Consider the following 27,369-nt stretch of genomic DNA (forward strand, 5'->3'; position numbering starts at 1 on the left):
AGAAACATGTAAGAAACATTTAAGGCTCAAAAGGCCGATTTCTTAAGAAACATTGAGGCTGTTTGGTAAAAGTAGTTTCTTAAAAAAAAAACGTGTAGACGATGTTAACGTCCGTTACAGTGATAGTAAAGGCGGGAAAAGTGGGAGAGTTTCGAAGACTGGCAACTCTACAGACTGTAAACTCTTTTCGGCGAAAAACCCGTTTGTGAATTTTCTTCGGCTTCGGGCTTATTTATTAGATAGTGATTCGTCTTAGACTATAGCATAGTCTATACACTGAAACTCGTAAAAGCAAGGACAAAAATAATACACCAACCAACTGATTTTTGGTTAATGATGGTTTTAAGGGTAAAGTAGCCTAAGGGTTAAGGTCAAATATTTCGAAAATTAAAATGCCTTTTTTTACTCACCCAAAGTATTAAAATCATACTTTTCAAATCAAACTTTGAATTTTTAGCTGATTTCTAAAATGTATATATTCGGATTTTCATGAAAAGTTGAGCTCTATATCTTTTTAGCCTACTTTAATAGAAGACTTTAACTCAAATCTTACAAATTCGAGCCTTGTGATCCTCACCAAAGATATTCTTACATAAGAAAACAATGTAAAATTGGGTGTAAATTGGATATTTATTCATCTTTTATCAAAATATTTATATAAAATATTATATCAATAAAAATCACAACTTAGAAAAAAAAGATGGATAAATTGTCTAAAAATATTAAAGTTAAAATTTTGTAAATTCTCGATACAATTACATGCTTTCTATAAGAACCAGTTAATTGACTCAGCTTCAGCTGTTTATAAATTTCCAGGGTTTTGAGACCAAAATGTTCATACGATGTGTTTTTACCTGAATACTAACAATGGGCTTTGATAAATTCCGTATTTTTTAAATAATATCTGAAGTCAGTTTAGGGACGAAAAAGTTATGAGTTGTAAAATAAATACAAACTTTGGAATAAGCAATAATATGTCAATTTTCGGGGAACTGCCATGGCACATACAGTTAAACATAGAAGAAATGGATCTTGGAAGAAATCTTTTCTCGCAATAGCGATTGTTAAATTCGACTTCGTAGGCAATTGTTAGTTAAATCAGAGAACAATAAAAAGGACGGTCCGCTTATATGCTTATATTAACGCGCCAAAATGTTTGATTGTTCCCCATTAGCTAATGAAAATTGCTGAAATTATGCCGGGTCCGCCACAAAAAAGTTTCTCTCTTTAAAACTATTTTCTCAAAATCTAAAATTTTTGAAAGAACCATTCCTATTTCATTGGAAAGAAAAAAGATAAACTTAAATTTTGATGGGTCATTTATTAAATTCAATTCATTAGATCAAAAGTTATGCTCAATTAAATGAAAATTTTACTTTCTGAAAGTACTCAAAAGCGTTAAAAATCGATGCAATGCATGAAAAATTGAACAAGAAACCTTACCACATAAACTTATTCAAGCTTTTCAACAAACAGTGTCTTGCAGATGAACATGTAAACAATTGGAAGTTATTCCTAACATTGGTAGGGAGTGATCTTGATTAAACGAGGATGCTTTTTAATTTCGTCACCTCAAAAATCCTTGAACAGCTACTGAAGATAAGAAGCAACAATGAGATCTATATTAGTGTAACAGGATCTGAACTCCAAACTATTTGATACGTGTGTGGATATTTACTCTTTGCATTAAGAAAGTCACTGAGAAATGATAAGACATTAGATGGTAAGGCTACCATGGAGATATTTAAAATCTGGGTGTACAAAAATTTTGAGGATGAATTTGATGACAAAATAGACGAAGACCACTTTACCCTTGCTTGGATACAGGCTGTGAATAGAGGAAGTTTGATTTATGCTGTTGATGATTTTTCATTTCATTTCATTAAAAACATATTTCAACATTTAAGAATTGGTAAATAAGAATGATGACGATTTGGATACAGGCTGTGAATAGAGGAAGGAAGTTTGATTTATGCTGTTGATGATTTTTTCCATTTCATTAACCATATTGAATTGTCAACGAAGAAGTTTCTGCACCAAATATTTCTTGCAAACTATAAAGGGGACGATTTTCAAGAAATGGTGAGAACTGAATTTAGTGCCTATTTGAATGTTGAAAGATGGTTTCAAAAGCTTACCATAGATATCCATAATATAAACATTAAATCAAAAATAAAGTCAAAAGTTATTGGAAAGTGGATCAATTTAAGAATAAATGGATTCATCAAGTCAACATTCGAAAGTTGAATGTCAACAACGAAGAATAAAAAAAACAGTTAAACAGGACTCGAAATAACGGTCGGACATCGGACATTGTCCGACCCAAAAATCATCATTTTCAAGCTAAAGCAACCCTGATCGGACATTTCGTTCGACCCACTAGGAATCGTTATTTCGAGGCTTGGTTAAACTTTCTTTCTTCAAACCCAAATTTAATGCAGTTTCAAATATCAAACTTAGAAATCACCTCCGACCTTCTATATTCCACAATTCTGCTTTCTTTAGGACCTTTTCAAATCCTTAAATACCACCCCGGGGTGGCGTTGTAAATGTCTACAATGCTCTAGCCTTCCCATGGAATATTGTGATTTCATGCACTGTTGAAACAAACACATTTCAAAGGCGAGATTCGAAGTAGACAAGTGATACTTTTATGGACCTACCTGGTTATGCATTTAACACATATATAATTGATATCTACGTGAGCGTGACCATTAAACAATCATTCAAAACACAAATAGTGACGATCTATTAAAAGTAGTCGTTTCTTTCTTATAAAAAACCGTTTAGAAACCAAAATTTCATGCTCTTTAAATATTCTTTCATATTCAAGCAAGATAGAGGGGGGGTTTGAGCTTTTACGGAGGAACGGAATCAGCCTTTTTTTGTCCGGAAATACGGAATTTCACAAAAAAATTGACGGTATGCCGGAATTTAATTCATTGACGGTGACGGAAAATCAGCCGATATTTAGTCGGTATTTCGGAATTTTACTAAATAAATGACGGTAATTCGGATTTCATTTTATTGCCGGAGACGGAAAATCAGACACCATTTTATGAACAAAATATTTTTCTCTTTCGAAAAGTCGCGAAATGAAAGAATAGAATGAATGGGATTTATAGACATCGTTGTGGCGCAAGATGTGTAACCATCTTCAATCTTTTACGAGGCCCCCAGCGGTTGGCGTGATGGCGTGATGGAGGGTTTTTCGTGGCGTGAAATTTTGAAAAAAACGGCGTGATGGCGTGAAAATGCAGTGCCGGCGTGATCGTGAAATCGAGTTTTTTTGGGCGTGATGGCGTGAAATTTGTAGTTCAGCGTGAGATCGTGAAAATTATATTTATTAGTGGAATCGTATTTCTATGTCCATTTTAGCCAATTTAGAGGGTTTAAATTTCAAAATTTTCTTGGTTGGCCCCAACTATGGTGGGCCTCCTATAGATCTCATTTTAAAACATAAAAGAAACGTGCAAACAGTTCTATTCATCTGCTATTTATCCTTGTAACTTCCGATTGTTTTTAGCAGTTGCTAGCTAGTTTTCAAAATAATAAAGTCGAATGCTATGAGAGGGTCGAATTTGAAAATTTTCCCCGTCAGCGCAAACCATGATTGCGCTTCCTCCGTAAGTAACACTTTCCTCTCTTTCTTAGATGCTTATTCTTATAGATACATCAAAGACACCAGGTCCTTTATTTCAGGAAAACATACATTTATAGCAAAGCCTTAAACAGAAAGAAGCAACAGGTTTATTATGAGGTGTAATTTTAAGCAGATTGATCAAAGGAATCCTATGATGTTTAAACCATATTTTGGAAAAAAGAGAGTAAATAAGGGCGATTTTAGCCATACTTAATTGAAAATTCAAAAGTTTTCTCCGTTACCCAACCATTTCGATAGGAGAAATGATATAATCTTGACTTGTGCATATGAGAATGCCGAAAAACTGATTGACGACCAAACACACATATATGTGGGCAAAAATTAAGTTTATATAACAAAATATGAGCGTGAAAACTAAATTTCTAGGCGTAATGGCGTGAAATCGAAAAAAAAATTGGCGTGATCGTGAAAATCAAAGCGGGGGGGGGGCTCGTCTATACATACAATTTTCATAAACTATTTATATTTTGGTATAGTTTTAATCTTTTTAGTGTAATAGTTTTACATTTACATGGTTTGTTTCTGTACACTTGTATATATTTTATGTCAATCGTCATATTTTTTCTAAAAAACATGCCGGAGACGGAATTTTAGTTTTAAAGTGAATTACGGAATTTCAGCAAAAATATGACGGAAAAACGGAATTGGGAACCCCTTCAAACCCCCCCCCCCCCCCCCCAATAGAGTACGATCAGACAAAAAAGGGTTTAACATCAAGAGCCAAAAGCGAAATGGAGAAGAACTGATATAAGAAAAATGCAATTGTCCAGCTATGACAAAAGAACATGCTCATTATCTTTGTATTAAATACCAACACACTGCAGTATAGAAGGAAGGAACTAAGGCATTGGCAACAACACGAGAAAATATTTCAACATGATAACAATAACAATGACACCACCACCAAATGTGTTGATGATGAAGATCTACAGATTGTTGGAACCAATAACAATGTTGATAGTGACATTAACAATTTAGTAAATGAGACTGCTTCTGCATCCTTCAACTACTCATCCAGTGTTAAAAGTTGGAGCTATCCTTTAGCTAAGGTTAATTTCCAGTCGTCTAAGTCACATCCACCAACATAAAAGGTCGGCATTTAGTATTCCTCAGCCACCAGCAATTGTAGCTCCTGCCTATATATTCGACGAGGGTAGTTTCGCCCTTCACTCATTCCTTCAATTACAGTATTAGTTTTAGTACAAATTTGTCCGAAAAACACACCAAAGTGTCGTATAACAAGTGCTTTGACTAAAAAAGTCGAGCGATTTCACAAACTTCCCTCTACTATAATACGATAAGGCCTTCAGCACTTTTATTACTTACAAAATACAGATAAGTCTAACACTGCTACAAATCAAGAAATCGCCACTCTAAAAAATTCCATCAAAACGAAATTAAAATCTACTTAACGATTTCAAACAAACTCTCAAAAATGGGGATGATAAATCTATCATTGCTCCTTCAAGAGATTAAGAGTGCACTCCACAACGAAGTCAAATCAATCATCCATTAAGAATCAGTAAATAAAAAGATTGGCGTTTTGGTAAAGCGCCCACTCCATAATAATATCAAATCAATCTGCCATTAAGAATTAGTGAATAAGAAAAATGGCATTTTGGTGAAGTGCACTCCACAACAAAATCAAATCAATCTGCCAGTAAGAATTAGTGAATAAGAAAAATGGCATTTTGGTGAAGTGCACTCCACAACAAAATCAAATCAATTTGCCATTAAGAATTAGTGAATAAGAAAATTGGCATTTTGGTGAAGTGCACTCCACAACAAAATCAAATCAATCTGCCAGTAAGAATAAGTGGATAAGAAGAATGGGGTTTTGGTAAAGTGTACCCCACAACAAAATCAAATCAATCTGCCATTAAGAATTAGTGAATAAGAAGATTGGGGTTTTGGTAAAGTGTACCCCACAACAAAATCAAATCAATCTGCCATTAAGAATTAGTGAATAAGAAAAATGGGGTTTTGGTGAAGTGCACCCCACAAGAAAATCAAATCAATCTGCCATTAAGAATTAGTGAATAAGATGAATGAAGAATTGGTGAAGTGCACCCCACAAGAAAATCAAATCAATCTGCCATTAAGAATTAGTGAATAAGATGAATGAAGAATTGGTGAAGTGCACCCCACAAGAAAATCAAATCAATCTGCCATTAAGAATTAGTGAATAAGAAAAATGGCATTTTGGTGAAGTGCACTCCACAACAAAATCAAATCAATCTGCCATTAAGAATTAGTGGATAAGAAGAATGGGGTTTTGGTAAAGTGCACTCCACAACAAAATCAAATCAATCTGTCATTAAGAATCAGTGAATAAGAAGAATGGGGTTTTGGTGAAGTGCACCCCACAAGAAAATCAAATCAATCTGCCAATAAGAATTTGGGAGTAAGAAAATTGGCGTTTTGGCAAAGTGCACTCCACAACAAAATAAAATCAACCTGCCATTAAGAATTTGGGAATAAGAAGATTGATGTTTTGGTAAAGTGCAGCCCACAAAAAAATCAAATCAATCTACCATTAAGAATTAGTGAATAAGAAGAATGGCGTTTTGGTAAAGTGCAGCCCACAAGAAAATCAAATCAATTTGCCATTAAGAATTTGGGAATAGGAAGATTGGGGTTTTGGTAAAGTGTACCCCACAACAAAATCAAATCAATCTGCCATTAAGAATAAGTGGATAAGAAGAATGGGGTTTTGGTAAAGTGCACTTAACAAGAAAATCAAATCAATCTGCCATTAAGAATTAGTGAATAAGAAGATTGATGTTTTGGTAAAGTGCAGCCAACAAGAAAATCAAATCAATCTGCCATTAAGAATTAGTGAATAAGAAGATTGATGTTTTGGTAAAGTGCACCCCACAAGAAAATCAAATCAATCTGCCATTAAGAATTTGGGAATAAGAAGATTGATGTTTTGGTAAAGTGCAGCCAACAAAAAAATCAAATAAATCTGTCATTAAGAATTAGTGGATAAGAAGAATGGGGTTTTGGTAAAGTGCAGCCCACAAGAAAATCAAATCAATCTGCCATTAAGAATTTGGGAATAAGAAAATTGGCGTTTTGGCAAAGTGCACTCCACAACAAAATCAAATCAGTCTACCATTAAGAATTAGTGAATAAGAAGAATGGGGTTTTGGTAAAGTGCACCCCACAACAAAATCAAATCAATCTGCCAGTAAGAATTAGTGAATAAGAAGATTGATGTTTTGGTAAAGTGCACTCGAAACAAAATCAAATCAATCTATCGTTAAGAATTAGTGGATAAGATGACTGGCGTTTGGTAAAGTGCAGCCCACAAGAAAATCAAATCAATCTGCCATTAAGAATTTGGGAATAAGAAAATTGGCGTTTTGGCAAAGTGCACTCCACAACAAAATCAAATCAGTCTACCATTAAGAATTAGTGAATAAGAAGATTGGGGTTTTGGTAAAGTGCACTTCACAACAAAATCAAAACAATCTGCCAGTAAGAATTAGTGAATAAGAAGATTGATGTTTTGGTAAAGTGCACTCGAAACAAAATCAAAACAATCTGCCATTAAGAATAAGTGGATAAGAAGAATGGCATTTTGGCAAAGTGCACTCCACAACAAAATCAAATCAATCTGCCATTAAGAATTAGTGAATAAGAAGATTGATGTTTTGGTAAAGTGCACTCGAAACAAAATCAAATCAATCTGCCAGTAAGAATTAGTGAATAAGAAGATTGATGTTTTGGTAAAGTGCACTCGAAACAAAATCAAATCAATCCGTCATTAAGAATTAGTGAATAAGAAGATTGGGGTTTTGGTAAAGTGCAGCCCACAAGCAAATCAAATCAATCTGCCATTAAGAATTTGGGAATAAGAAAATTGGCGTTTTGGCAAAGTGCACTCCACAACAAACTCAAATCAGTCTACCATTAAGAATTAGTGAATAAGAAGATTGGGGTTTTGGTAAAGTGCACTTCACAACAAAATCAAAACAATCTGCCAGTAAGAATTAGTGAATAAGAAGATTGGGGTTTTGGTAAAGTGCACTCGAAACAAAATCAAATCAATCTGCCATTAAGAATAAGTGGATAAGAAGAATGGCATTTTGGCAAAGTGCACTCCACAACAAAATCAAATCAATCTGCCATTAAGAATTAGTGAATAAGAAGATTGGTGTTTTGGCAAAGTGCACTCCACAACAAAATCAAATCAATCTGCCAGTAAGAATTAGTGAATAAGAAGATTGGTGTTTTGGTAAAGTGCACCCCACAACAAAATCAAATCAATCTGCCATTAAGAATAAGTGGATAAGAAGAATGGGGTTTTGGTAAAGTGCACTCCACAACAAAATCAAATCAATCTGCCATTAAGAATTAGTGAATAAGAAGATTGGGGTTTTGGTAAAGTGCACTCCACAACAAAATCAAATCAATCTGCCATTAAGAATTAGTGGATAAGAAGATTGGGGTTTTGGTAAAGTGCACTCCACAACAAAATTAAATCAATCTGCCAGTAAGAATTAATGAATAAGAAGATTGGGGTTTTGGTGAAGTGCACCCCACAACAAAATCAAATCAATCTGCCATTAAGAATAAGTGGATAAGAAGATTGGCACTTTGGTAAAGTGTACCCAACAACAAAATCAAATCAATCTGCCATTAAGAATTAGTGAATAAGAAGATTGATGTTTTGGTAAAGTGCAGCCACAAGAAAATCAAATCAATCTGCCATTAAGAATTAGTGAATAAGAAGATTGATGTTTTGGTAAAGTGCACCCCACAAGAAAATCAAATCAATCTGCCATTAAGAATTTGGGAATAAGAAGATTGATGTTTTGACAAAGTGCAGCCACAAAAAAAATCAAATCAATCTGTCATTAAGAATTAGTGGATAAGAAGAATGGGTTTTGGTAAAGTGCAGCCCACAAGAAAATCAAATCAATCTGCCATTAAGAATTTGGGAATAAGAAAATGGGCGTTTTGGCAAAGTGCACTCCACAACAAAATCAAATCAATCTACCATTAAGAATTAGTGAATAAGAAGAATGGGGTTTTGGTAAAGTGCACCCCACAACAAAATCAAATCAATCTGCCAGTAAGAATTAGTGAATAAGAAGATTGATGTTTTGGTAAAGTGCACTCGAAACAAAATCAAATCAATCTATCGTTAAGAATTAGTGGATAAGATGACTGGCGTTTTGGTAAAGTGCAGCCCACAAGAAAATCAAATCAATCTGCCATTAAGAATTTGGGAATAAGAAATTGGCGTTTGGCAAAGTGCACTCCACAACAAAATCAAATCAGTCTACCATTAAGAATTAGTGAATAAGAAGATTGGGGTTTTGGTAAAGTGCACTTCACAACAAAATCAAAACAATCTGCCAGTAAGAATTAGTGAATAAGAAGATTGGGGTTTTGGTAAAGTGCACTCGAAACAAAATCAAATCAATCTGCCATTAAGAATAAGTGGATAAGAAGAATGGCATTTTGGCAAAGTGCACTCCACAACAAAATCAAATCAATCTGCCATTAAGAATTAGTGAATAAGAAGATTGGTGTTTTGGTAAAGTGCACTCACAACAAAATCAAATCAATCTGCCAGTAAGAATTAGTGAATAAGAAGATTGGTGTTTTGGTAAAGTGCACCCCAACAAAATCAAATCAATCTGCCATTAAGAATTAGTGATAAGAAGAATGGGGTTTTGGTAAAGTGCACTCCACAACAAAATCAAATCAATCTGCCATTAAGAATTAGTGAATAAGAAGATTGGGGTTTTGGTAAGTGCACTCCACAACAAAATCAAATCAATCTGCCATTAAGAATTAATGAATAAGAAGATTGGGGTTTGGTGAAGTGCACCCCACAACAAAATCAAATCAATCTGCCATTAAGAATAAGTGGATAAGAAGATTGGCACTTTGGTAAAGTGCACCAACAACAAAATCAAATCAATCTGCCATTAAGAATTAGTGAATAAGAAGATTGATGTTTTGGTAAAGTGCAGCCAACAAGAAAATCAAATCAATCTGCCATTAAGAATTAGTGAATAAGAAGATTGATGTTTTGGTAAAGTGCACCCCACAAGAAAATCAAATCAATCTGCCATTAAGAATTTGGGAATAAGAAGATTGATGTTTTGACAAAGTGCAGCCAACAAAAAAATCAAATAAATCTGTCATTAAGAATTAGTGGATAAGAAGAATGGGGTTTTGGTAAAGTGCAGCCCACAAGAAAATCAAATCAATCTGCCATTAAGAATTTGGGAATAAGAAAATTGGCGTTTTGGCAAAGTGCACTCCACAACAAAATCAAATCAATCTACCATTAAGAATTAGTGAATAAGAAGAATGGGGTTTTGGTAAAGTGCACCCCACAACAAAATCAAATCAATCTGCCAGTAAGAATTAGTGAATAAGAAGATTGATGTTTTGGTAAAGTGCACTCGAAACAAAATCAAATCAATCTGCCATTAAGAATTAGTGGATAAGAAGATTGGCGTTTTGGTAAAGTGCAGCCCACAAGAAATCAAATCAATCTGCCATTAAGAATTTGGGAATAAGAAAATTGGCGTTTTGGCAAAGTGCACTCCACAACAAAATCAAAACAATCTGCCATTAAGAATAAGTGGATAAGAAGAATGGCATTTTGGCAAAGTGCACTCCACAACAAAATCAAATCAATCTGCCATTAAGAATTAATGAATAAGAAGATTGATGTTTTGGTAAAGTGCACTCGAAACAAAATCAAATCAATCTGCCAGTAAGAATTAGTGAATAAGAAGATTGATGTTTTGGTAAAGTGCAGCCCACAAGAAAATCAAATCAATCGGCAATTAAGAATTTGGGAATAAGAAAATTGGCGTTTTGGCAAAGTGCACTCCACAACAAAATCAAATCAATCTGCCATTAAGAATTAGTGAATAAGAAGAATGGGGTTTTGGTAAAGTGCACCCCACAACAAAATCAAATCAATCTGCCAGTAAGAATTAGTGAATAAGAAGATTGATGTTTTGGTTAAGTGCACTCGAAACAAAATCAAATCAATCTATCATTAAGAATTAGTGGATAAGAAGAATGGCATTTTGGTAAAGTGCACTCACAACAAAATCAAATCAATCTGCCATTAAGAATTAGTGAATAAGAAGATTGATGTTTTGGTAAAGTGCACTCGAAACAAAATCAAATCAATCTGCCAGTAAGAATTTGTGAATAAGAAGATTGACGTTTTGGCAAAGTGCACTCCACAACAAAATCAAATCAGTCTACCATTAAGAATTAGTGAATAAGAAGAATGGGGTTTTGGTAAAGTGCACCCCACAACAAAATCAAATCAATCTGCCATTAAAAATAAGTGGATAAGAAGATTGGCACTTTGGTAAAGTGTACCCAACAACAAAATCAAATCAATCTGCCATTAAGAATTTGGGAATAAGAAAATTGGCGTTTTGGCAAAGTGCACTCAACAACAAAATCAAATCAGTCTACCATTAAGAATTAGTGAATAAGAAGATTGGGGTTTTGGTAAAGTGCACTTCACAACAAAATCAAAACAATCTGCCAGTAAGAATTAGTGAATAAGAAGATTGGGGTTTTGGTAAAGTGCACTCGAAACAAAATCAAATCAATCTGCCATTAAGAATAAGTGGATAAGAAGAATGGCATTTTGGTAAAGTGCACTCCACAACAAAATCAAATCAATCTGCCATTAAGAATTAGTGAATAAGAAGATTGGTGTTTTTGCAAAGTGCACTCCACAACAAAATCAAATCAATCTGCCAGTAAGAATTAGTGAATAAGAAGATTGATGTTTTGGTAAAGTGCACTCCACAACAAAATCAAATCAATCTGCCAGTAAGAATTAGTGAATAAGAAGATTGGGGTTTTGGTAAAGTGCACCCCACAACAAAATCAAATCAATCTGCCATTAAGAATAAGTGGATAAGAAGAATGGGGTTTTGGTAAAGTGCACTCCACAACAAAATCAAATCAATCTGCCATTAAGAATTAGTGAATAAGAAGATTGGGGTTTTGGTAAAGTGCACTCCACAACAAAATTAAATCAATCTGCCAGTAAGAATTAATGAATAAGAAGATTGGGGTTTTGGTGAAGTGCACCCCACAACAAAATCAAATCAATCTGCCATTAAGAATAAGTGGATAAGAAGATTGGCACTTTGGTAAAGTGTACCCAACAACAAAATCAAATCAATCTGCCATTAAGAATTAGTGAATAAGAAGATTGATGTTTTGGTAAAGTGCAGCCAACAAGAAAATCAAATCAATCTGCCATTAAGAATTAGTGAATAAGAAGATTGATGTTTTGGTAAAGTGCACCCCACAAGAAAATCAAATCAATCTGCCATTAAGAATTTGGGAATAAGAAGATTGATGTTTTGACAAAGTGCAGCCAACAAAAAAATCAAATAAATCTGTCATTAAGAATTAGTGGATAAGAAGAATGGGGTTTTGGTAAAGTGCAGCCCACAAGAAAATCAAATCAATCTGCCATTAAGAATTTGGGAATAAGAAAATTGGCGTTTTGGCAAAGTGCACTCCACAACAAAATCAAATCAGTCTACCATTAAGAATTAGTGAATAAGAAGAATGGGGTTTTGGTAAAGTGCACCCCACAACAAAATCAAATCAATCTGCCAGTAAGAATTAGTGAATAAGAAGATTGATGTTTTGGTAAAGTGCACTCGAAACAAAATCAAATCAATCTATCGTTAAGAATTAGTGGATAAGATGACTGGCGTTTTGGTAAAGTGCAGCCCACAAGAAAATCAAATCAATCTGCCATTAAGAATTTGGGAATAAGAAAATTGGCGTTTTGGCAAAGTGCACTCCACAACAAAATCAAATCAGTCTACCATTAAGAATTAGTGAATAAGAAGATTGGGGTTTTGGTAAAGTGCACTTCACAACAAAATCAAAACAATCTGCCAGTAAGAATTAGTGAATAAGAAGATTGATGTTTTGGTAAAGTGCACTCGAAACAAAATCAAAACAATCTGCCATTAAGAATAAGTGGATAAGAAGAATGGCATTTTGGCAAAGTGCACTCCACAACAAAATCAAATCAATCTGCCATTAAGAATTAGTGAATAAGAAGATTGATGTTTTGGTAAAGTGCACTCGAAACAAAATCAAATCAATCTGCCAGTAAGAATTAGTGAATAAGAAGATTGATGTTTTGGTAAAGTGCACTCGAAACAAAATCAAATCAATCTGTCATTAAGAATTAGTGAATAAGAAGATTGGGGTTTTGGTAAAGTGCAGCCCACAAGCAAATCAAATCAATCTGCCATTAAGAATTTGGGAATAAGAAAATTGGCATTTTGGCAAAGTACACTCCACAACAAACTCAAATCAGTCTACCATTAAGAATTAGTGAATAAGAAGATTGGGGTTTTGGTAAAGTGCACTCACAACAAAATCAAAACAATCTGCCAGTAAGAATTAGTGAATAAGAAGATTGGGGTTTTGGTAAAGTGCACTCGAAACAAAATCAAATCAATCTGCCATTAAGAATAAGTGGATAAGAAGAATGGCATTTTGGCAAAGTGCACTCCACAACAAAATCAAATCAATCTGCCATTAAGAATTAGTGAATAAGAAGATTGGTGTTTTGGTAAAGTGCACTCCACAACAAAATCAAATCAATCTGCCAGTAAGAATTAGTGAATAAGAAGATTGGTGTTTTGGTAAAGTGCACCCCACAACAAAATCAAATCAATCTGCCATTAAGAATAAGTGGATAAGAAGAATGGGGTTTTGGTAAAGTGCACTCCACAACAAAATCAAATCAATCTGCCATTAAGAATTAGTGAATAAGAAGATTGGGGTTTTGGTAAAGTGCACTCCACACACAAAATCAAATCAATCTGCCATTAAGAATTAATGAATAAGAAGATTGGGGTTTTGGTGAAGTGCACCCCACAACAAAATCAAATCAATCTGCCATTAAGAATAGTGGATAAGAAGATTGGGTTTTGGTAAAGTGTACCCAACAACAAAATCAAATCAATCTGCCATTAAGAATTAGTGAATAAGAAGATTGATGTTTTGGTAAAGTGCACCCCACAAGAAAATCAAATCAATCTGCCATTAAGAACTTGGGAATAAGAAGATTGATGTTTTGACAAAGTGCAGCCAACAAAAAAATCAAATAAATCTGTCATTAAGAATTAGTGGATAAGAAGAATGGGGTTTTGGTAAAGTGCACTCCACAACAAAATCAAATCAGTCTACCATTAAGAATTAGGGAATAAGAAAATTGGCGTTTTGGCAAAGTGCACTCCACAACAAAATCAAATCAATCTACCATTAAGAATTAGTGAATAAGAAGAATGGGGTTTTGGTAAAGTGCACTCGAAACAAAATCAAATCAATCTATCGTTAAGAATTAGTGGATAAGATGACTGGCGTTTTGGGAAAGTGCAGCCCACAAGAAAATCAAATCAATCTGCCATTAAGAATTTGGGAATAAGAAAATTGGCGTTTTGGCAAAGTGCACTCCACAACAAAATCAAATCAGTCTACCATTAAGAATTAGTGAATAAGAAGATTGGGGTTTTGGTAAAGTGCACTTCACAACAAAATCAAAACAATCTGCCAGTAAGAATTAGTGAATAAGAAGATTGATGTTTTGGTAAAGTGCACTCGAAACAAAATCAAAACAATCTGCCATTAAGAATAAGGGGATAAGAAGAATGGCATTTTGGCAAAGTGCACTCCACAACAAAATCAAATCAATCTGCCATTAAGAATTAATGAATAAGAAGATTGATGTTTTGGTAAAGTGCACTCGAAACAAAATCAAATCAATCTGCCAGTAAGAATTAGTGAATAAGAAGATTGATGTTTTGGTAAAGTGCACTCGAAACAAAATCAAATAAATCTGTCATTAAGAATTAGTGAATAAGAAGATTGGGGTTTTGGTAAAGTGCAGCCCACAAGCAAATCAAATCAATCTGCCATTAAGAATTTGGGAATAAGAAAATTAGCGTTTTGGCAAAGTGCACTCCACAACAAACTCAAATCAGTCTACCATTAAGAATTAGTGAATAAGAAGATTGGGGTTTTGGTAAAGTGCACTTCACAACAAAATCAAAACAATCTGCCAGTAAGAATTAGTGAATAAGAAGATTGGGGTTTTGGTAAAGTGCACTCGAAACAAAATCAAATCAATCTGCCATTAAGAATAAGTGGATAAGAAGAATGGCATTTTGGCAAAGTGCACTCCACAACAAAATCAAATCAATCTGCCATTAAGAATTAGTGAATAAAAAGATTGGTGTTTTGGCAAAGTGCACTCCACAACAAAATCAAATCAATCTGCCAGTAAGAATTAGTGAATAAGAAGATTGGTGTTTTGGTAAAGTGCACCGAACAACAAAATCAAATCAATCTGCCATTAAGAATAAGTGGATAAGAAGAATGGGGTTTTGGTAAAGTGCACTCCACAACAAAATCAAATCAATCTGCCATTAAGAATTAGTGAATAAGAAGATTGGGGTTTTGGTAAAGTGCACTCCACAACAAAATTAAATCAATCTGCCAGTAAGAATTAATGAATAAGAAGATTGGGGTTTTGGTGAAGTGCACCCCACAACAAAATCAAATCAATCTGCCATTAAGAATAAGTGGATAAGATGATTGGCACTTTGGTAAAGTGTACCCAACAACAAAATCAAATCAATCTGCCATTAAGAATTAGTGAATAAGAAGATTGATGTTTTGGTAAAGTGCAGCCAACAAGAAAATCAAATCAATCTGCCATTAAGAATTAGTGAATAAGAAGATTGATGTTTTGGTAAAGTGCACCCCACAAGAAAATCAAATCAATCTGCCATTAAGAACTTGGGAATAAGAAGATTGATGTTTTGACAAAGTGCAGCCAACAAAAAAATCAAATAAATCTGTCATTAAGAATTAGTGGATAAGAAGAATGGGGTTTTGGTAAAGTGCAGCCCACAAGAAAATCAAATCAATCTGCCATTAAGAATTTGCGAATAAGAAAATTGGCGTTTTGGCAAAGTGCACTCCACAACAAAATCAAATCAATCTACCATTAAGAATTAGTGAATAAGAAGAATGGGGTTTTGGTAAAGTGCACCCCACAACAAAATCAAATCAATCTGCCAGTAAGAATTAGTGAATAAGAAGATTGATGTTTTGGTAAAGTGCAGCCCACAAGAAAATCAAATCAATCTGCAATTAAGAATTTGGGAATAAGAAAATTGGCGTTTTGGCAAAGTGCACTCCACAACAAAATCAAATCAGTCTACCATTAAGAATTAGTGAATAAGAAGAATGGGGTTTTGGTAAAGTGCACCCCACAACAAAATCAAATCAATCTGCCAGTAAGAATTAGTGAATAAGAAGATTGATGTTTTGGTAAAGTGCACTCGAAACAAAATCAAATCAATCTATCGTTAAGAATTAGTGGATAAGAAGAATGGCATTTTGGTAAAGTGCACTCCACAACAAAATCAAATCAATCTGCCATTAAGAATTAGTGAATAAGAAGATTGATGTTTTGGTAAAGTGTACTCGAAACAAAATCAAATCAATCTGCCAGTAAGAATTTGTGAATAAGAAGATTGATGTTTTGGTAAAGTGCACTCGAAACAAAATCAAATCAATCTGTCATTAAGAATTAATGAATAAGAAGATTGGGGTTTTGGTGAAGTGCACCCCACAACAAAATCAAATCAATCTGCCATTAAGAATAAGTGGATAAGAAGATTGGCACTTTGGTAAAGTGTACCCAACAACAAAATCAAATCAATCTGCCATTAAGAATTTGGGAATAAGAAAATTGGCGTTTTGGCAAAGTGCACTCAACAACAAAATCAAATCAGTCTACCATTAAGAATTAGTGAATAAGAAGATTGGGGTTTTGGTAAAGTGCACTTCACAACAAAATCAAAACAATCTGCCATTAAGAATTAGTGAATAAGAAGATTGGGGTTTTGGTAAAGTGCACTCGAAACAAAATCAAATCAATCTGCCATTAAGAATAAGTGGATAAGAAGAATGGCATTTTGGTAAAGTGCACTCCACAACAAAATCAAATCAATCTGCCATTAAGAATTAGTGAATAAGAAGATTGATGTTTTGGTAAAGTGCACTCGAAACAAAATCAAATCAATCTGCCAGTAAGAATTAGTGAATAAGAAGATTGATGTTTTGGTAAAGTGCAGCCCACAAGCAAATCAAATCAATCTGCCATTAAGAATTTGGGAATAAGAAAATTGGCGTTTTGGCAAAGTGCACTCCACAACAAAATCAAATCAGTCTACCATTAAGAATTAGTGAATAAGAAGATTGGGGTTTTGGTAAAGTGCACTTCACAACAAAATCAAAACAATCTGCCAGTAAGAATTAGTGAATAAGAAGATTGGGGTTTTGGTAAGTGCACTCGAAACAAAATCAAATCAATCTGCCAGTAAGAATTAGTGAATAAGAAGATTGGTGTTTTGGTAAAGTGCACCCCACAACAAAATCAAATCAATCTGCCATTAAGAATAAGTGGATAAGAAGAATGGGGTTTTGGTAAAGTGCACTCCACAACAAAATCAAATCAATCTGCCATTAAGAATTAGTGAATAAGAAGATTGGGGTTTGGTAAAGTGCACTCCACAACAAAATCAAATCAATCTGCCATTAAGAATTATGAATAAGAAGATTGGGGTTTTGGTGAAGTTCACCCCACAACAAAATCAAATCAATCTGCCATTAAGAATTTGGGAATAAGAAGATTGATGTTTTGACAAAGTGCAGCCAACAAAAAAATCAAATAATCTGTCATTAAGAATTAGTGGATAAGAAGAATGGGGTTTTGGTAAAGTGCAGCCCACAAGAAAATCAAATCAATCTGCCATTAAGAATTTGGGAATAAGAAAATTGGCGTTTTGGCAAAGTGCACTCCACAACAAAATCAAATCAGTCTACCATTAAGAATTAGTGAATAAGAAGAATGGGGTTTTGGTAAAGTGCACCCCACAACAAAATCAAATCAATCTGCCAGTAAGAATTAGTGAATAAGAAGATTGATGTTTTGGTAAAGTGCACTCGAAACAAAATCAAATCAATCTATCGTTAAGAATTAGTGGATAAGAAGACTGGCGTTTTGGTAAAGTGCAGCCCACAAGAAAATCAAATCAATCTGCCATTAAGAATTTGGGAATAAGAAAATGGCGTTTTGGCAAAGTGCACTCCACAACAAAATCAAATCAATCTGCCATTAAGAATTAGTGAATAAGAAGATTGGGGTTTTGGTAAAGTGCACTTCACAACAAAATCAAAACAATCTGCCAGTAAGAATTAGTGAATAAGAAGATTGATGTTTTGGTAAAGTGCACTCGAAACAAAATCAAAACAATCTGCCATTAAGAATAAGTGGATAAGAAGAATGGCATTTTGGCAAAGTGCACTCCACAACAAAATCAAATCAATCTGCCATTAAGAATTAGTGAATAAGAAGATTGATGTTTTGGTAAAGTGCACTCGAAACAAAATCAAATCAATCTGCCAGTAAGAATTAGTGAATAAGAAGATTGATGTTTTGGTAAAGTGCACTCGAAACAAAATCAAATCAATCTGTCATTAAGAATTAGTGAATAAGAAGATTGGGGTTTTGGTAAAGTGCAGCCCACAAGCAAATCAAATCAATCTGCCATTAAGAATTTGGGAATAAGAAAATTGGCATTTTGGCAAAGTACACTCCACAACAAACTCAAATCAGTCTACCATTAAGAATTAGTGAATAAGAAGATTGGGGTTTTGGTAAAGTGCACTTCACAACAAAATCAAAACAATCTGCCAGTAAGAATTAGTGAATAAGAAGATTGGTGTTTTGGTAAAGTGCACCCCACAACAAAATCAAATCAATCTGCCATTAAGAATAAGTGGATAAGAAGAATGGGGTTTTGGTAAAGTGCACTCCACAACAAAATCAAATCAATCTGCCATTAAGAATTAGTGAATAAGAAGATTGGGGTTTTGGTAAAGTGCACTCCACAACAAAATTAAATCAATCTGCCAGTAAGAATTAATGAATAAGAAGATTGGGGTTTTGGTGAAGTGCACCCCACAACAAAATCAAATCAATCTGCCATTAAGAATAAGTGGATAAGAAGATTGGCACTTTGGTAAAGTGTACCCAACAACAAAATCAAATCAATCTGCCATTAAGAATTAGTGAATAAGAAGATTGATGTTTTGGTAAAGTGCAGCCAACAAGAAAATCAAATCAATCTGCCATTAAGAATTAGTGAATAAGAAGATTGATGTTTTGGTAAAGTGCACCCCACAAGAAAATCAAATCAATCTGCCATTAAGAACTTGGGAATAAGAAGATTGATGTTTTGACAAAGTGCAGCCAACAAAAAAATCAAATAAATCTGTCATTAAGAATTAGTGGATAAGAAGAATGGGGTTTTGGTAAAGTGCAGCCCACAAGAAAATCAAATCAATCTGCCATTAAGAATTTGGGAATAAGAAAATTGGCGTTTTGGCAAAGTGCACTCCGCAACAAAATCAAATCAATCTACCATTAAGAATTAGTGAATAAGAAGAATGGGGTTTTGGTAAAGTGCACCCCACAACAAAATCAAATCAATCTGCCAGTAAGAATTAGTGAATAAGAAGATTGATGTTTTGGTAAAGTGCAGCCCACAAGAAAATCAAATCAATCTGCCATTAAGAATTTGGGAATAAGAAAATTGGCGTTTTGGCAAAGTGCACTCCACAACAAAATCAAATCAGTCTACCATTAAGAATTAGTGAATAAGAAGAATGGGGTTTTGGTAAAGTGCACCCCACAACAAAATCAAATCAATCTGCCAGTAAGAATTAGTGAATAAGAAGATTTATGTTTTGGTAAAGTGCACTCGAAACAAAATCAAAACAATCTGCCATTAAGAATAAGTGGATAAGAAGAATGGCATTTTGGCAAAGTGCACTCCACAACAAAATCAAATCAATCTGCCATTAAGAATTAGTGAATAAGAAGATTGATGTTTTGGTAAAGTGCACTCGAAACAAAATCAAATCAATCTGCCAGTAAGAATTAGTGAATAAGAAGATTGATGTTTTGGTAAAGTGCACTCGAAACAAAATCAAATCAATCTGTCATTAAGAATTAGTGAATAAGAAGATTGGGGTTTTGGTAAAGTGCAGCCCACAAGCAAATCAAATCAATCTGCCATTAAGAATTTGGGAATAAGAAAATTGGCGTTTTGGCAAAGTGCACTCCACAACAAAATCAAATCAGTCTACCATTAAGAATTAGTGAATAAGAAGATTGGGGTTTTGGTAAAGTGCACTTCACAACAAAATCAAAACAATCTGCCAGTAAGAATTAGTGAATAAGAAGATTGGGGTTTTGGTAAAGTGCACTCGAAACAAAATCAAATCAATCTGTCATTAAGAATAAGTGGATAAGAAGAATGGCATTTTGGCAAAGTGCACTCCACAACAAAATCAAATCAATCTGCCATTAAGAATTAGTGAATAAGAAGATTGGTGTTTTTGCAAAGTGCACTCCACAACAAAATCAAATCAATCTGCCAGTAAGAATTAGTGAATAAGAAGATTGGTGTTTTGGTAAGGTGCACCCCACAACAAAATCAAATCAATCTGCCATTAAGAATTAGTGAATAAGAAGATTGGGGTTTTGGTAAAGTGCACTCCACAACAAAATTAAATCAATCTGCCAGTAAGAATTAATGAATAAGAAGATTGGGGTTTTGGTGAAGTGCACCCCACAACAAAATCAAATCAATCTGCCATTAAGAATAAGTGGATAAGAAGATTGGCACTTTGGTAAAGTGTACCCAACAACAAAATCAAATAAATCTGCCATTAGAATTAGTGAATAAGAAGATTGGTGTTTTGGTAAAGTGCACCCCCCAACAAAATCAAATCAATCTGCCAGATTAGTGAATAAGAAGATGGGCGTTTTGGTAAAGTGCACTCACTCCACAACAAAATCAAATCAATCTGTCATTAAGAATACGTGAATAAGAAGAATGGCGTTTTGGTAAAGTGCACTCCACAACAAAATCAAATCAATCTGCCATTAAGAATTAGTGAATAAGAAGAATGGCGTTTTGGTAAAGTGCACTCCACAACAAAATCAAATCAATCTGCCATTAAGAATAAGTGAATAAGAAGAATGGCGTTTTGGTAAAGTGCACCCCCCAACAAAATCAAATCAATCTGCCAGATTAGTGAATAAGAAGATGGGCGTTTTGGTAAAGTGCACTCACTCCACAACAAAATCAAATCAATCTGTCATTAAGAATAAGTGAATAAGAAGAATGGGGTTTTGGTAAAGTGCACTCCACAACAAAATCAAATCAATCTGCCATTAAGAATTAGTGGATAAGAAGATTGGGGTTTTGGTAAAGTGTACTTAACAACAAAATCAAATCAATCTGCCATTAAGCATTAGTGAATAAGAAGATTGGGGTTTTGGTAAAGTGCACTCCACAACAAAATCAAATCAATCTGCCATTAAGAATTAGTGAATAAGAAGATTGGCGTTTTGGTAAAGTGCACTCCACAACAAAATCAAATCAATCTGCCATTAAGAATAAGTGGATAAGAAGATTGGGGTTTTGGTAAAGTGTACCCAACAACAAAATCAAATAAATCTGCCATTAGAATTAGTGAATAAGAAGATTGGGGTTTTGGTGAAGTGCACTCCACAACAAAATCAAATCAATCTGCCATTAAGAATAAGTGGATAAGAAGAATGGGATTTTGGTAAAGTGTACTTAACAACAAAATCACCGATTTTTTCAGGGTATTTGCACATCTATGAGGGCTGTGGAATGAGCGAAGGATTTTACAGATTTCCCTATTCCAGATATCATATTTGAAAAAATTCAAATCAATCTGCCATTAAGAATTAGTGAATAAGAAGATTGGGGTTTTGGTAAAGTGCAACTCCACAACAAAATTAAATCATCTGCCAGAAGAATAATGAATAAGAAAGGGGTTTTGGTGAAGTCACCCACAACAAATAAATCAAGCTCCAGATAGATTGGCAGGAGTGGAGCCATTAGAATTAGTGGAAGATTGTTTTGGTAAAGTGCACCCCCCAACAAAATCAAATCAATCTGCCAGATTAGTGAATAAGAAGATGGGCGTTTTGGTAAAGTGCACTCACTCCACAACAAAATCAAATCAATCTGTCATTAAGAATACGTGAATAAGAAGAATGGCGTTTTGGTAAAGTGCACTCCACAACAAAATCAAATCAATCTGCCATTAAGAATTAGTGAATAAGAAGAATGGCGTTTTGGTAAAGTGCACCCACACAAAATCAATCAATCTGCCAGGGAATAAAAGATGGGCGTTTTGGTAAAAACTCCCCCACACAAAAATCAAATCAATCTGCCATTAAGAATAGTGATAAGAAGAGGGGGTTGTAAAGTTACTCCACAACAAAATCAAATCAATCTGCCATTAAGAATTAGTGAATAAGAAGATTGGGGTTTTGGTAAAGTGCACTCCACAACAAAATCAAATCAATCTGCCATTAAGAATTAGTGAATAAGAAGATTGGGGTTTTGGTAAAGTGCACTCCACAACAAAATCAAATCAATCTGCCATTAAGGTGAATAAGAAGATTGGCGTTTTGGGTGCACGCCACAACAAATCAAATCAATCTGCCTGACCCAACAACTTAAATTAGAATTAGTGAATAAGAAGATTGGGGTTTTGGTGAAGTGCACTCCACAACAAAATCAAATCAATCTGCCATTAAGAATAAGTGGATAAGAAGAATGGGATTTTGGTAAAGTGTACTTAACAACAAAATCACCGATTTTTTCAGGGTATTTGCACATCTATGAGGGCTGTGGAATGAGCGAAGGATTTTACAGATTTCCCTATTCCAGATCTCATATTTTGAAAAAACTGTTTTTTTTGGCTTTTACCCCCGGATTTTGATTTCATTATTTATCCTAAAGTGCTTCTACATACCAAAAATCATTAACCAAGTATTTGTAGTTCTCTCTAAAACGTTGACACAAGATTATTTTTATTTTTCGGAAAAGTCGTACCAAACCCCCGTCTTCCAATTTTTTTTTAATATTTACTTTAGGTCATAAATAATAATACTTGGAAGTTACAAGCCAAACAATGTAATCAACATTTAAAGTTAAAATCATTTTCGAATCGCTTCTAAATTCATGTACATGTACTTTCACATCTCCATTCATTTTTTATTGTTAAATGACAGTTTATGTGTGATTAAGGTTCAAAAAAAAGAAGCAAAGGGATTTTTCTTTAAAGTTTGTATTTCTATTTTTGTCTGGTTTCAAAGTTGCTCGTCTGCCAACAGACCCTGTTCGCTAACCGGCCAACCTACTCTAAAGCAGTCAATTTATACCAACCCAAACATATGAGTCATCCTTTTATTCAGGATTATTCAACATATCAAACAAGATTTTGGTTAGTCTTGATATAATGCTAGAATGGGGAGAGTTTTTCAAAGATGGTGTTCCGGTTACAAACTATATTGTGAGAAAGCTGAAAGCTCTTCAATTGAAAATACCAAAAGTAAATATATAACAATTATTCCACAAATTTTATTTTCGTAATTGACTAAAAGTATGATAATATGGTGTATACCACAGAGGTTTTTAATGAATTATTAAAATATTTTTTTCTTGGTTGGGATTTAATTCCTGTTTTTAACCCTTCTTTCAGGAGTTTTATTTTAGCAACACAGAATTTAGCTACATGGTCACAACCATGTATGATGGATTTTTTGGATTTGAGGCTATGACTGTCAGAGATTTGCAAGATGCCATTTGTGGTCATTGTGGAATCGCAGGAAAAGTTTATTTTGGAGATGGAAATGAGAAGAACTGCTGTTCAATTAAAGATGTAAGTGTGTGGTAGATTTTTTTCTAAAAGATTTGTTTGTATTTGTAAACATATTATTTGGTATATATTTATTTGATAAATTATTTGGTCTAAAAAGTTATGGAAATGCCATGAAACTAGGGTAAGCAAGTTTATAATTTTTTACTGAAAAAATCCCTTTTTCAATCTACTTTTTATGTATACTCTTCTGTTTTGCAACTTCAATTCAGTCAACTAAAGTTTTCTAAAAGTATAAAACTAAAACTTCTTTTTTGGTGAGTGTGATGCAATCAAGGTGTTGCGTTTTAAAAACATAAAAAAGTTACTCTAAATGCATGTCTTTGCACCTCTTATGGAAAGGGGGATTCAATTTGTTTAGTAAAAAGTGTTTTTTAATCAACCAGTCCTTTTAAAATCAGACCCAGAAGGGCAAAACTGGTAATTTCGTTTTATTTATATACTTTTATTGAAGGTCGACATGGACAATCAATTGGAAAGTATTCATGAAGAGTCTTCAGCTGATCGACTAGAAAACTTAATGGATGAATTACACTTGCATTTTTTAGAAAAGGCAACCTATGCTAGACATGTAGATCCCCTCCAATTTCATCTGAGACTAATGGCATCATCAATGACCTTTATAGATGCCATTTGACCAAAAAAACTCAAATATAATCCAAAGACAGACTCAGAACAGCAGATGCAAGCACCACACAAAAATGCCCATTTTTAAGCATTCTGGCCAACTTGGTGCATAGGGGTAGCAGGCTGAATATTGATTTTCAGCCAAAATGAGTATGATTTTCGGAATCAGCACCCAAAAAATGTTCTAAATCAACTTGTCCTGGTAGTAAATCGAAAAAAAGGTCTATTATGTCCCCCCTATTATTATAACATAATAACGATATATACAAGAGTTTAAAAAAGAGCAGTACCTCTCAATGTTATAAAATTGAAACATCGTAAACCGAAAAAAAATGAAGCATTCAGTATGAGCTGGAAAAAAAATGTTTTGTTAGCCTTTTACTACTTCCTTAGAGGAACAAAACCTTTTCATGGTTTATAAGAACAATAAATATTAATCTAAAATTAAAAATTGAATTAATAATATATTGGCTTTAAATGTACAACAGGCTAAACTTTCCTTATCAAATCCAAACAGATAAAAAGGAAAATTTCAGCTTGATGACTGTTTTATTATGTATATCACCCGCTGTACTAAACGTCAAAATAGTGTCTTGTGCTAACCGTTTGACAATCTGCTTGATAAGATAATTGAATGACATTTTTCTAGGATATGTTGAAGTTAAATGTGCAAGAATTGTATGCCACAATCTTAGTTGGAATATCAGCATGTCACCAGTTTGTAAAATCGCCTGGCCATACTGGTGGCTTCTATCACATTGTGTGCCCTCATGGAGTAAGTTAAATATAATATAAATTTTAAATTGAATCTTATTTTTGAACTTTAGAAATGAAGATTTTATCAATTCAAGGTAAAAATTTTAAATGGTGCTACTAAAATTGTATGTAAATGGGTTTTAATGAGTGCTCTCTTATTTTTCACTAGATAACTGTGGCATCAAAATTCATGATTTTGACAGAGTCAGTTCGAGATCCAGCAGACCTTTATAAGTTTAAAGTACCCACCTGTGATGTTTGTCTGTGATACACCATGTACCCTTGTGCAACACATTAACAACAGGGCCTCTGAAAAAGCCAAATAATTTTGGGAAGACTTTGATGGATGTTTTGAGATTCCAAGTCTAGACAAGGAACCAACAAAGGTATATTTATTTTTAATTTTTTATCTTTTAAATCAATTTTATTCTAATCAAGTTCTTTACAGGGCATTTTTTGGACCTATATAGAGGTTCTGTATTGGCTTGTTCAATCTTTGTCAATTACCAGGTTTTCCCAAGATTGGTTCATATGCTTTTGCTAAGATTTTTGCACAGTGATGTTTACCTTGTAGAACCCGATTTTCAAATAAATCGTTTAGCATAATTTAAGCAAAAAAACTGGCTAGATTTTTTGTGAGATGACGGCCATAATGGGTTTAATGTGTTTAAATGTGACCTAATTGATTTTTCTGAAAATATCTTTTTCTTTATAAATCTTCTAAATTTGTGTCATCATTGCTTATATCAACTTTAAATACACTGATAATCCAGTTGTTTTATTTAAGTACACCTTGCTGTAATTATTTTGTTTTATTTTTACTTTAGATGATGGAAGTTCCAAGTATAGTTCCTGCCGAATTCCAACAAGAACAAAAGGATGTATTGATAGACGGCAATCAAATACATCCATTGTCTCATGAAAAGCAGCGTTTTATTTGCGGAGACCGATTTCACACCAGGGTGAATCCCCATAAATCTAAACTCTGCGAGTTTCATGATATTGATTTATGTTTAAACAGCACAGTGAAAAAAACAAGTTATCATGAGTCGTTAAATAATAAAAAAAATAAGAAAAGAAATCGATCTACCTGTACTCAAAATTTAACACATCATATCTATTACAACTTTTTAATGGACTTCTATGACAATATGGAAATTGTGGAAAAGCAGAAGAACGATCTTTTAAAGCATAATAACAGTTTGGAACGGGATGAACTTTTTCGTTTTGTTTTTAAGTAGTATCAAATATCAAATTTCAATTTTGATTGTTAAAAATCATCCTGATGAGTGTATATACTCCTAATCAAAGATGATTTTAATCTAATTCTTGTGTTTGCTCTTAAAATCATAATCATGGTGCAGAATTGACGTTGCGTTTTGTGTCATGCGTTGAAATCCGGGGGTTTAATGTCACTTTTTTACGTCAAAAAGAGAAGCTTTTAAAAATTCTAATGTTTTATAGCACTTTTGTATAATCACTCTACAGTCTTTAAATTTATTTCAAAGGGCAAAGTTTGGTATTTTTGAAACCCTGAATTCTTCTTCTTTTGATTGATATCAAAATGACATTACGAATGAGTAATGACATAAAATTTCAAGTCGTTTTACAAACACAACCTTTTCCAGCTATATTCTATAGAAAGTAGATAAACAATGCCAAAAAAATGATGTGTAAAAGTCTATATTTTGTAAGGGAATTTTAGTACGCACTGGTCCTCTGAAGTTTCATGAAATATTTTTCAAAGTTAGCATTTGAAGATTTGACGTCGCTGGCATAGATACTTTTCACAAATTGTTTTTGTTTTGAATTCATCGCGCAGAATTGATGTTGCAATTTTTGTCATATAAAAAATGAAGTCGTTGCATTGTTTTTCGCGCGAGTTCTATTTTCGGCCAATCAAATTGCGTCACGCATTCGAAAGATTCGAAAATGTTGCAATCAAAACTGAATTCATTTGTGAGTTTGGTTTTGAGAAGAAAACATTTTCTAAAAATTAAACCTAAAATATTGTGATCTTATTCATATTTTGAAAAGACTTTGAAAACAGAAAGTTATAAAATTTATTACATTGAGATATGGTTGTAAGAGGTATGTATGTATTCGGAAATCGAATGCTTTGTTTGCTTCAGTTTTCACTACAGACTTTCCTCCCTTCGAAATTCAGTTTTCGATGGGAGCCTTTATTTATCTAAACTTTGTTTTTATTAATGGTGATTCATGTTTGGACATAAAAAACTCCCAAGGATAACCAGTAAGTTTTATTTATTTTGCAGGTAAAAAATGCTAAAGAGAATGAGTAGATATGTGTCGGTGATTTGTAAAATAAAGGGATTTCTTTTTCGAAATTGCGCATCTATGTATTGAAACGTGAAGTTAAAATTGACGTTACAGCATTTGAAAAAAGATATAACTTCAAGGCAAAA

General features: G+C 33.6%; 1 protein-coding gene across 1 annotated transcript; it reads left to right on the forward strand.

The window, feature by feature from the left end:
* Positions 1-23,093: 23,093 nt before the first annotated feature.
* Positions 23,094-26,376, forward strand: LOC136808906 (uncharacterized). Its single transcript, XM_067065471.1, has 5 exons — positions 23,094-23,233; positions 23,384-23,563; positions 24,837-24,962; positions 25,113-25,329; positions 25,771-26,376. Exons 1-4 carry the CDS (start codon positions 23,141-23,143, stop codon positions 25,209-25,211), a joined length of 498 nt encoding a protein of 165 aa, XP_066921572.1. The 5' UTR covers positions 23,094-23,140; the 3' UTR covers positions 25,212-25,329; positions 25,771-26,376.
* The last annotated feature ends 993 nt before the right edge of the window (positions 26,377-27,369 follow it).

This window comes from Clytia hemisphaerica, unplaced genomic scaffold (assembly GCF_902728285.1).
Source record: "Clytia hemisphaerica strain Z4C2 unplaced genomic scaffold, Clytia hemisphaerica genome assembly, whole genome shotgun sequence".
NCBI lineage: Eukaryota > Metazoa > Cnidaria > Hydrozoa > Leptothecata > Clytiidae > Clytia > Clytia hemisphaerica.